At 34.6% G+C, this 12,425-nt stretch overlaps 1 protein-coding gene across 4 annotated transcripts in view; it reads right to left on the reverse strand.

The window, feature by feature from the left end:
- ZC3H7A (zinc finger CCCH-type containing 7A) overlaps positions 1-12,425 on the reverse strand; it is a 55,380-nt gene that overhangs the window by 4,465 nt on the left and 38,490 nt on the right. For all 4 annotated transcript variants that reach the window (XM_072609464.1, XM_072609456.1, XM_072609449.1 and 1 more), the window contains 8 exons: positions 10,805-11,001; positions 10,446-10,546; positions 9,775-9,956; positions 9,293-9,369; positions 7,932-8,065; positions 7,385-7,490; positions 3,423-3,531; positions 1,536-1,669 (listed from right to left, as the gene is read on the reverse strand). In XM_072609464.1, the coding sequence (XP_072465565.1) occupies positions 1,536-1,669; positions 3,423-3,531; positions 7,385-7,490; positions 7,932-8,065; positions 9,293-9,369; positions 9,775-9,956; positions 10,446-10,546; positions 10,805-11,001 (1,040 nt within the window). The remainder of the gene's footprint in view (positions 1-1,535; positions 1,670-3,422; positions 3,532-7,384; positions 7,491-7,931; positions 8,066-9,292; positions 9,370-9,774; positions 9,957-10,445; positions 10,547-10,804; positions 11,002-12,425) is intronic.

The following is a 12,425-nucleotide window of genomic DNA, read 5'->3' on the forward strand; positions in this document are numbered from 1 at the left end:
CTCTAGTCAACTTTGGAAGGCTACTCACATTATCAACTCTAAACACCCTTAACATATGCTGGTTAGTGATAAATTAGAACCCTAGTAAGGTCCAATTGAAATATCTCTATTAAACTCTCTCCCTTACTGTGAGTCAATTTACAGTAAAAGTCACTCAGATATAATACTCACTATATACAAAAATAACTTAGGACATGAAACAGGATTTGAGCAAAGGATTTGAGCAAAAGTATTACACTTCTCATAAAAGGAAGTCAATTCCTAGTATTTAACAAGCAATGACAGTAAGAAAGATAATGGAGAAAACAAAGATAAAAAGTATAGACCTTTAAAAGTACTTTTTGCTCACAACCATCCAGAAAGTCCTAGAACAAAAATGTTCTTCTAAAGACAAGGAAAAGTATACAAAATGCCAACTTAAGAAAAACTAAGAAATTTAAATTGACTAGATACAGAGATCAATGTTACTCAGAAAGACTAAATGACAAAGGGAGAATTCTAAAAAAATAAGACAGGAAAAAGTTAAATTTATGATAATGAGCAGAAATGCTATTTTAAAATGTATATTTGTTATTTGAGAGCACTCAAGCAGAAAAAAATTGATACTAGAACCACACAGCAGTTTGTTTGCTATGTCACCGTTTGATTTTCTGACTCTTACCCTTTCAGGTATCACTGAAGTACTTAATGGTAACTGAGTAGTTCAAGGACTTATGTTTTTATCAATGCAGACACGCTGACGCAGGCTAACAGCAATCCTTCTGTGCTTGAATAACAGGCGTTACAAGAAAACTGGTCCTCTTTCAACCAGCTGTCTGGGGAAGAGCTTCTTTCAACTTAACTAGTTCTCAGCTGAGTCAGTTTATTGGGCCAATGCCTGAACACTTTCCAGCTGCCAAGCTTGTGTACTCTGGGCTAAGTCTTTGAAAATACAGGATTACTTTCTTGATACAATGAGGTATCAAATAGGACTTCAATGGAAAGGTAATCGTCAAACCGTATTCATAAAAATACCCTGAGCGCTGTAATGGTTTGTCCACATTTTTACAGTTAAAGAAACTATCAGAATCAAAAAAGTGACTGGCCTGAAATCATAAAGTGAGATAAAAACATTAGAATGAGGAGCAAAAGTCTTCTGATTGCTCACCCAGTATATTTCCAATTCTGCCAATACTAGATTTATCTGTTTCAATTTAAAAGTAATGCAAATAATTTGAAATTGAAACTATAATTAAAGCAATGTTTTTTTAATATGCTGTTTATCATTACAAAGCAGCATTATATAAGGGAATAGGTAGAGAGGAAGACAGTTTCAGACATATCTGATATAGGCTGGCTGTTTCTATGAACATGGATAAAGCATTTAACCTTTCAGCATCCCTAGCTAGCACTCTAAGACTCCAAGTCATAGATGAACTGTTGATTTTTATTGGTGAAAGGAGCTGTCATACTAAAAGTTCTCCCTACAGATAAAATCACAGATTCAGAGCCCCCACACACACTTAAAAAGGTTATAGTTATTAAGTAGTTCTTACAGTAATTTCAGCATAATCTGTCGGCATATGAATTTGTTTCCCATTTTCCTTGTTTGACTGGCCAGCTACATCATCAGTTTTTTCAGGTTTTTGACTCTTTAGCCAAATATCATAAAATTGCTCCATATCTTGTACTGAAGAAAAGAGAAGCATATTTGACAATCACACCACAGTGGAAATACACACAATTTTAAGCATATAACAATAGAAAAGCATAAGGATTGATAATGGACTCTACTTTTGGAAGAGCATAAATAGAAAGTAATAAATAAGTTAACAGGCTTAAAAACTAAATCTGAGATTGTCAGGACTTCGAAAGTTAGCTTCCTATGTTAAAAATCCTCCATGCATTTGCAAGACACTTTCCAATAATTAGTTGGACTTCAAATCAGAAAATGTCAGGAGATACTACCATAAATGACAACTTCAGCACTATATCATGTTTGTTGATATTAAAAGCTCTTATCACCACCTTACCTAGGCAAATGTACTTAACATGGTTTGAAGTCTGATCAGCTTTCTGAACTTGACTGAAATCCAAGAATCAAACAAATATTCCCAGAAGGGACAAAAACTGGAATGTACCTTATCATAACAACCATCAGTAATGAGCTTGGGCAGTAGCTGAAAGTCACTTTCTCTGGCAAAAAAAATACCTATTTTTGGCCTTATTGCCAAATGCTACACAATCTAGTGAGAACAAGTTAGCAGAGTTTCATGAAGTCCTTCTCCCAAGTGGTTTGATAGACTAAGGTCAGGCAGCCTTGCTGCTCTTACTCAGTGGTTCAGTCACATGTGACTCCACGGGACCTTCTGGGCAAACAGATTGGAATGTTTGCCATTTTCTTCTCCTGTGTATCTCCCTTCTACAGAAAAACCGAGGTAAATGGGGGTCAAGTGACATGCTGAGGGTCACACAACTATTAAGTGTCTAACAACAGATTTGAACTCAGATTTTGCTGCCTCCAAGCCCAGTGTTGTATCCACTATACCTCCTAGCTCCCCAATGGCACCTAGGAATAACTTGCTTTTTTTAAAAAAAAAAACAGAAGGAAGTATTATAAGGACTCAAGTATATGAAGAAGTGTCTTCTAATAGGTCTAGAATTCTATTATTGTCTTTAATTCCTTGATAAATACCTTCTTCTAAACATGAGAGGCTAGAATGCACTACCTTCTAAAAAAGATATGGTAGGATTTCAGTACTTTCCAGCATTCAAAGAGAATTGAAATAGAATAATTAATATTTTAATGAAGTGAAAATGGTGACTTGTAGACTGTTGGTCTTCAGTATTTGATAAAATTCTGTCTGCTTACTAGAGGATTTTTACTTAATAGGATGAACTTCATGGTTGCAATTTTTGCAGTTAAATATCAAAATACAACCTGAGTTTTCTCTTAAACATTCTTAGTCACAATAGAAGGGTTTCTTTTTGTCACTATATTTAGCCCCAGCACTTAGGACAGTGTCTTTTGCACATGAAGTAAGTGTTCAGGAAATATATGTTGAACTTAATTATGGAAACTAAACTGTGACCATTACAGGTAAAATGACATCTTTAAAAATTTAGCTTGGCATATTAAAAGAATGCATTGGTTTTTGAAACTCTAAGACATAAAAATCCAGTTGTAGAACAATGTATTTAGATGCTCTGATTTATTGAAAAGTTTACTTCTGGTATCTTTTAACTAGTGAGTTTTCCTAATGTGCTTAATATATGACCTCACAAGAAAAAAATGAAAGCAGAAGAAATATTGGTAATCTACTATATGCAAAAAGAAATAAACTACAATATAATTAAAGGGGGAAAGCACACTTTAAAAAACTCAGAAGAAATGAAACCTTAGTTCTGAGGCCATATTTAAGTTAAATTTCATTTTTACTCACTTCCATTCTCTTTCATATAAGTCCAAACTTCTCTCTCCTCAGGACTATGCGCAAAGGAACAATTTCCAACATACTGGCATTTTTTGCCAGACGCAATATGATTGCACAGCTACATGAAAGAAAAAAATATTCCTTAAGCCTGAAGCTCTAAGCAAAACTACTTAATTTTTTACATTCAGTCAGGATACAATAACTACATATTCTATTCTAGACTCAGAAATAACATTGAAAAAATAAAAACTTTTAGGTGAGAGTTTAACTTTAAATAGTAATCTAAAATGTACAATTAAGTCTCCAGCTTTTTAAAACAAATATGCCACAAATTATGGGGCTTATTTTTACATGCAAATATCTAAATCCTCAAATTTGTTGTTTTAGTTTTCCAGGGAGCATATCACTTTAACAATTAATACAATCTGGCCATTAGGGTTTTATAGTTCCAAGTCTCCTTACAACACACTATTTTTTCTGACTTTATTTGAACAATGAGAAAATTGAGCTTGTTAGTATATAAATTGAATATATCAGGGTAGTGAAGAAATACTAATATACTAGCCCCAAAATTACTAATTAATAAGTTTTCAGAAAACCTTTACCAACTAACTTACTTAAAATGATAGCAGATGACCTCCATCTCACTAGATGTACATTATCTGAAGATAATTATTACATTAATTAGAACATTATAGCTTTCCTATAATACCATTTTCTGTTATTTTGTAGAACATATAGGTGCTATACTGACAGGTACAAATCTAAAGACTTGCCTTAGAATCATGTCTGTTAAGAAACAAGAAAATATTTGCCATTATTTAAAAACCTGAATTAAAAAGCTATCAAATAATTATGCTCATTTTTCTATGTTATACATTCTAATACAACTACTGGTAAGTTTACGCCAATTTATTTTTTGCTTGAATAAGAAAGATCAGTGCCCACATCACTTAATACGTTATTTAACCTGTTATTTTAAAAGCATATAACTTGCTTATCTGGAATTTTAAAAGTGTTTCAGTTGTCAAACTTTTAACTGTTTATGCCCACTCACTTGGATGAAGGGTAATTAACAAATATTAGTTAAAATCAACATGGACATATTATTCAACAGAAAAACTACTTTTCCACGCTGAGTATCATCATTCACTTGGGCCACATTACATTCTATTACTGGTTATAAATAAATACGATGGCCAGATGCCACAAGGGTGTGTTTTAACAGTTTGTTTTCAAGATTATCAACAGTGACAGTGAGGAGAAAAAACATTTCAGGGATAGCGATATTCAGAGAATAAGGATAGTCTCCTAAGTAGATCTCAGAGCTGGACAAGCCCTCAATGAATCAGTCCAACCTCCTGCCTTCAGATAGATAAAGTATTATCAGCCACATTTCTGTGATTGAAAACTATAGACTGGACAGTAACAAACCTAATGACCTCAGTGGTTAAGGGTTGAAAATGAACAAGCCCACAGCATTAGGAGAAAACAAGTTCATCAATTTCATGCCCACCTGTAACAGTACGTTTAAAGATCAACTGCCTACCTCCTGCTATAGGTTTGTGTCTGTTTGAAGACAGAACATGATAAACACAAGGGTGCCTTCAACATCTGTCCATGTCTTATCCTTTCCTTTATCATAGAGCCAGATGGATAAGACCTTCACTTCTGCAACCTCTTACTAACAGATGCATCTGCCTCATAAAATACACCAAAACGTGCTCACAGAAGAGTACTTTAAAGTACTCTTTTGCCATATTTTGTGTGTATATACACATATACGCATGTATAGAATAACTTTCTAAATTTACACACATATATACACAGATGTACTATGTATGTGGGTGTGAAGTGTCTGTTTATTATAGGAGAAGGAAAAATTAGCGATAAATGTTGGATAAGGGAACATCTCTCCTAAAATAAAGAGTAAGTGGTTCTTCCAGTTAGCTGTCACAGGAACTTGGGACAGTTACGAATCCAATTCAATCACTATTTTTCACCTAAAATTTATCCTTTAAACACAGACAAATGTTGAAGGTTTTTCCTATCATACTAAATAAACTCGCAATGTTCATTAATTCAGCAACCGTTCACTGGATGTCTATAGCACAGAATGGTTCTAGGTAAAACACCAGAAAAAGCTCAATAAACACCTAAATTGATTTATATCATAATTTGCAAAGTATAAATGTCACAGAACTGCAAAGTTCTATAAAACAATGAAAAGTCAGTCTTTATCATGTTCAGCATCTATTGCCTACTACAACTTAATTTGCTAACAGCATCTCTACTGTGTAAAAGGCTCTTCCTCGTGCCACAGTATACTGAGAATTGTATACAGCATAGCGCCATGGAAAAGGAACTGCATTTGGAGTCAGAAGACCTGGGTTCAATACTAGGTGCAGGTGCACCACTTAAAATCTGCCTGATATTGAGCAAGCCCTTTAACCCTTCTAAGGTTCAGCTGGCCTCAGATTCCTCATTTATAAAATGAAAGTGTTGGACTAGAAGATTCCCAAGTTCACTCTCAAATGCAAGCTATGAACCTACAATCCCAGAGATACCAGCTTACTCTACAACATATTGTCTCATGCTGTCTTCTCACAGACAGTACTCCTCTCTCATTACTAAAAATTCTTTTCCAAATTACACAGATTGTGACAAAACTGGACCACACCAAATCTTCTTAGATTAAAAAATATGCAACCCAAATAGCTAAAGTTGTGTGGTATCAGTAATTTAAATATAAACAATACTTGAAATCTGATTCTGAAAATATATATTGTCAAAAAAATCCTTTTAATAATCCTAAAGACAAAGAGCTCTTGTCTACCAGATACAGCATAGGTGAATTAAAACCACAAAGAGAAAGAACTTAAAAGTTGTTTTTAGGTTGAAAGGGACATTAGACAATAATCTGAATGAAATATTAACCCAGCTCTATTTAGGTCAGTTTGTTTTTTTTTTTCATTATAATAGTTTTAGATAATTATGTTTCTGATATTAAAAAAAAAAAAACCAACAAAAAACCAAAGGACAAAATTTCAGAATCCTAATATGGTGTATCTCGAAGCAAGTATCCATTGTCTCCAAGTGAGAGACATGATTCAGAATACATAAGTAATTCCTTTAAAAGTTAAGTCATAGTTAATATGGGAAGGCTATCTGATAACTTTACCTCCCAGATTTGATATCTCTTTCTATCTACCTTTCTTTGGTAGGGGGAAAGGTGGTAATGAGAGGAAACCAAACTTGTGATTTCATTGCTGTATGGAACTCACAGTAAAGAAATTCTCTACCAATGCTGTACGTGGGCAGCTTCAGTCTTAAACAGCCAACTGGAGCAACAAAGTAGAGGTCTTGACTCTCAAGCCTGGCTCTGCAGCCACCACACTATGCTGCCTCTCAATTATTCCCCTCCAAAAATTGTTTTTAGGATAATTGGAATGTTTTTAATGGGAGGTGGGGTGGGGACAGAAGGGGATAGATCCAAATCTGCAATATTAGTTGCCTGGGGCACTGAGAGGTTAAGTGACTTGCTGATGGTCATAGAGACAGTATATGACAAAGGCAGAATTTGAAACCAAGTCTACCTGACTTCAAGGCCAGCCCTGTAAAATAAACTGTTCTTACATGCATATTGTCTAATGAGTTCCTTATAGCTCACTAACCAAGCTAATTTTTTGAGCTAATGACTTGACCGTGACCAAATACACTGTCAAAGTATTTGACTACTTGATAAATTAAGTAAACTGATTAAATAATATTTAAGACATTATTTAAAGATGTTTTTGAATTTCATAAGAATTAAAAAGGTATAACAACAAATAATGTTAGCTTTTAATTTCACTGTAAGTCCACTAATAAAGATTACTATTTAAAAGGTTTAAAGTTCCCTCAAATTAATGTCATTTCGCAATTATTTGAGGTGCCTAATAAAAAAAGTGGCTTAAAAATTACGTATGTACATCAAACTGTAAAGGCATTTGTTTCTTTGTGGGAAGAGGACGGATGTTCATCCACTTCTTACGTTCATTAGACATCACTCTCATCGCTCGACGATCTTTGGTCCACCTAAGAAAAATGGAGTTCAGAAAAACAAAGATACACTGGCAATAGGTACAACATATAGGAATAGATACATGGTTTGTACCTCAAGGGCCATCAGAGAATTTATCTATTTATTTTGCTTAAATTTGTGACATTTCACAATGTTAAAAATAATACCTCACTTTATACTGATATTTACATGAAAACTTTTGCTACTGAGCATTTAAAATTAAAGGAAAAACAAAAATTAGACACACAAAAAAATCAAATTTAAGAACTTTAAAGTGACAGTCCTAAAAATTAATTCTTTATTTCTGACTTCCTAAATTATTTACTTTCCCCTTGCCCTCTTCCATGCTTTAACTTTTCTTCCTATGCTGTAGCTCCCAAAATTTCTTAACGTATCTCTCAACCTATAAAGTGGATAAAAATAAAACTAACATTTGGTTTGGACATGTTACTTACGAGTGCCCTGCTTTAGCACTACAGTATTTTCTATTTTTATCTGGTTCAATGACTTGGCCGTTTCTCAAACACTGGGCACATACAAACTTTATCTTTAAATTAAGAGATCCATATTTTATTTGGTTTCCAGGTACCTTAAGTAAGAAAAAAAAATTATAGAAAAACAAAGACAAAAAATAAATTATAGGAAAATTATTAGAATTTTTCCCCAAATCAATAAGATACCACCACATATGCAAACTAAACAATATGATTTTTTAATAACACTGATAACATCTATAACTCACCCTAAAATAAAGAAAAACATTTAGATATGACAGTCCTCTGTATTATAATAACAGCAGCAGTAACAACAATAAAAACGGCTAGTACGTGTAGAGCACCTACTATGTGCCATCATTGTGCTGAGCACTTTATAAATATTATTTCATTCGATCTTTACAACAACCCTGGGAGGTAGGTGCTATTATATACATTTTACAATTGAAGAAATTGAGACAGAGATTATATGACTTGTCTAATGCCATACAGCTGCTACGTATCAGAGACTGGATTTTAACTAGGTCTTCCTGACTCCAGGTCCAGCAATCTGTACACTTAGCTGCCGCTCTTACAAAGTAAAATGTATTTATTTATAAGTAACCACAAATACAACCTTTACCCACATCTCTAAGGTATAGAAGATGTGTTGCCATTTATAAGGAAATAAAACTAATGCAGTAAACACCAACGCAACAAACAGAAGTAGATGCTCAAGAAATACTCTGCGTGATAGTAAACTAAAAACAACTTTTTTCACATGAATTTTTAACTTGACTTTACTATAATATATTAAATATATGTTTAATTTAATTTAATATAACATATAAAATAACATAATGTTAGTTACCACATCATCATAGCTTCAGAGCTAGAAGGGTACTCAGAGCGATCTTGTCTGATGACATCATTTTACAAATGAGGAAACTGTGGGCCAGGGAGGTTAAGTAGTTACTGCCTGCAGTCCTCCTTCCTAACACAAAAATCCAGTTTGTTGCCCACTTTCTCACTCTAGCTCTCCTATAAATGTTCCCCAAGGGACTGCCCTTCTTGTACATATTGGCATCTCCAGTGCTTATTATAGCACATAGTAAGTACAGAGAAGTGATTTTTCATTCATTCATTCACTGCCCAAGATCACACAGGTAGTAGGCATCAGAAGAGGCAGGCGAACCCAGGTTCTCCAACTCCAGAGCCAATGGTCTTTCCATTGTACCATCCTGCTTCCCATTCTATCCTATACTGAAACCAATTTAATGAGAGAGTTCTCTTATATTAGTCCCAAATAGGATGTCAAATGCAGAGTATTCAAATGGAAATACCTGTGCTCCATGTGCTTTTGCTTCCATGTTTTGCCAATACTGCTTAGATTCTTGAGCAATGGCATCATGTGTTATGCCTAGGATGTACAAAAGCCTTTATTTTAATTATTTCCATAATAACCTCCACTTATTTAGCAGAAATTCAAATACATCAACCAATTAAATGCTCATTTATAGTTACTTGCTCACCTAACGCTTAGCAAACAAGGAAGTACTGTATTTGGGGGAAAAAGATTCAGCAATCGTGATGAATTCCTGAGAAATCTTTCCTCCTAAGAAATCCATAAACTCATCTGTAGCAATAACCTTAAATTAGACTTAATGAAGGCATTTTTTTAAAACATAACTCAATGGTATAACTTACCAAAATGACAACTTCCACAGTTCTTAAATTCTAACCTACAATTATATGGATGTTCACATAATATTTAATAAGGTGGCCTTACTGTTTCTGGTGAAGCATACTTCCACTTCTCACACACCTGTTTCCTTTTGTATTATCCAGACTTTTAGTTCTACAAGGCTATGTGCATAGTAACACTCATCTTCCCTTAAGCAGCCATAGCGAACTTCATGCCGACACAGATCAAGTTGACACTGAGTATGGAAAGCACGAATTTTAGAATACTTGACTGAAGTTTCTCGTAAAATGTGAACGAGGCACCTGATGTGAAAAAGAAGGCAATATTTCAATTTTCTGCAAAAGTATGTATATTTGAAAAATAAATCCTAAGCAAAATTAAAAGTCTCTACTGAGAACGTATTTCAAGTCATTATAAGAAAAGTCAACTTAAAAACAACTGTCTGATTGAACGCCTTAAAAATAAGCAATCTATGTCACGTAATGCTTTTATTATATATAGTAGTTAGGTTAAAGAATATGCTCTGACCTATGGCATATCCCAATTCATGCACTTATAACAAGATTCAATATTTTCACTAATACAAAAGTATTAGTGAAAAATCAATTTAATTTTTTCTTCACCTGGGAAAGTCACTAAAAATTCCTTTCTATGGACTATTCTTCAAAATAATACCAACAAAGAACAAAATAGTATGACAGTACTACTGCTTCTATTTGGTAGTGAGAAAGAAACTTTAAGTACTTTCTACTTTTCCACGACAGAAATGAGAAGAAAAACTGCCAACATACTTGTTGTCTTCAAATTCGTGCTTTGTAACCGGATGAGAACAAGAAGAAGAAATATCTTTATTTCTCCTGCTTATTATTCGAGGCTTATGATCAAAACATTTCTGCAAGAGACAAGAATTAGGGTTTATCATAAAGACAAAATCTAAAATAAAAATTCCCTACCTAGGATTTTTATTTTATCATTACAGTATTTCCAATGACCCACTGTAGATATTCACTAATTTTTCCATTCAAAATATTTTTTAAAAAAAAAAAGATTCAATTTTATAAAAGCTTGCAAAGAAAATGGACATTTAAACTGATGATTGCCAAGAGGCCTCATCCAAGTTTTGTAGCAGAAGAAAAATTTAGAAATATACCTCACAAAGAAATATAAATTCTCCATGATGTTCTTGAAGAAGTCTGAACACGGTGAAGTTTATCTTCCCACTGCCACCAAAAAGAGCCTCTCGACTAAAGGCCCCTTTTCGTTCCAGTGTCCACACATCAATCTCTTCTTGGCAGTAGGCAAAAGTGCAGTGACCTGGATATCTACACTCTTCCTCCGCTGCAACATCTATAATTAAAAGTAGTAAACTGTAAGAGTTTAAAACAACTTATAGAAGTTTAGTGTAATTCAGGACAAACCTCCAACACTACACCATCACCTTTTGACTTTGTAGAACAGTCCAGAGACAGTTTAAACCTACATACAACCCCCATATATTTCACAAGCATGACACTAACAAGTCTTAAAAAATGCTCCCCATAATGGAATCAAGTGTTTATATTTTAAATATGTTAAATACAATTTTACATGTTAAATATGTCAGAAGAAAGTCTCTAAATCCTAACTGTTACTGGCCCTATGCAAATTCAAAGAGTTACTCAGGGTCATTTGATATGAAGGGACAATACATTTCAAAAGAGGGTTGACAAGAAATAAAGGCTATGAAAGGAGTGTTTCTCCCTAAACACTGAACAACAAAGGTCTCACGGCTACTAAGTTTCACCAATACCTCAAACCATTTCACAGATGTTATTCAGCGTAGTTCCAGTCAGAGGCAATAGGACTTCGATAGTTCTCTTTACTGATTTATTTTTGAAGGGCTGGGTCTCCCTACCTCATACTGGATGGAAATGGAAAGGCCTTACTCCCAGGCCCAGTCCCATGATGGTCAGGATGGGAGCTGTGACCCAGGCTGGTTCTCCCCTCCTAAGACTGGCTGGAAGCTCTCCCACTCCTGGGGGTTTGGCGTATTTATGCTCAGTGTACTGCAGATATCTGACTGGCTCAGAACTCCTGAGCTCAACACTAGCATCGCTAGCTCACTAGCATCGGCCTCATTAACAGCTGCGATTACAGCCACGTACGACCACCCCCATTTCCTCCTAGATAATTCTTGAAGTAGATCAGGACTCAGTGAACATATGTGGACTGTAAAACACATAAGAGAACTTAAACACCATGGCAAATAGAATAAAGAAATATTAAAAACCCACTTCACATAACTTGCTTCTAGTTACTAACTTTAAAATAGTGACAAAGGTGCTTTTCTGCCAGCAAACGATGGATAGTACAACGATAGTGACAATAATAATAAGTAGCAGTAGCAGCAGCAATGGTAGTAGTAGTGGTGGTAGTAGTAATGGTAGTAGTGGTGGTGGTAGTAGCAGTAGTAGTAGCAATCTCTAGCACTAACATAGTGCTTGGAGTCTAAACAAAGTACTTTACAATTATTATCTCAAGGAGGTAGGTACCATTATTATTCCCAGTTCATAGATGAGAATATTGAGGCAGACAGAGATTAAGTGACTTGGGCAGGGTCACACAGCTAGTGCACATAAATGAGGCCACACTTGAACTCAGGTCTTCCTGATTCCAAGTCTTGTGCTCTGTCTGCTGCACTACCTCACAGCTGTTTTTCTTTCTCTGTTTGCTAGAGATTAAGTGACTTGGGCAGGGTCACACAGCTAGTGCACATAAATGAGGCCACACTT

The sequence above is a fragment of the Notamacropus eugenii genome, chromosome 1 (genome assembly GCF_028372415.1).
Source record: "Notamacropus eugenii isolate mMacEug1 chromosome 1, mMacEug1.pri_v2, whole genome shotgun sequence".
Classification (NCBI taxonomy): Eukaryota; Metazoa; Chordata; class Mammalia; order Diprotodontia; family Macropodidae; genus Notamacropus; species Notamacropus eugenii.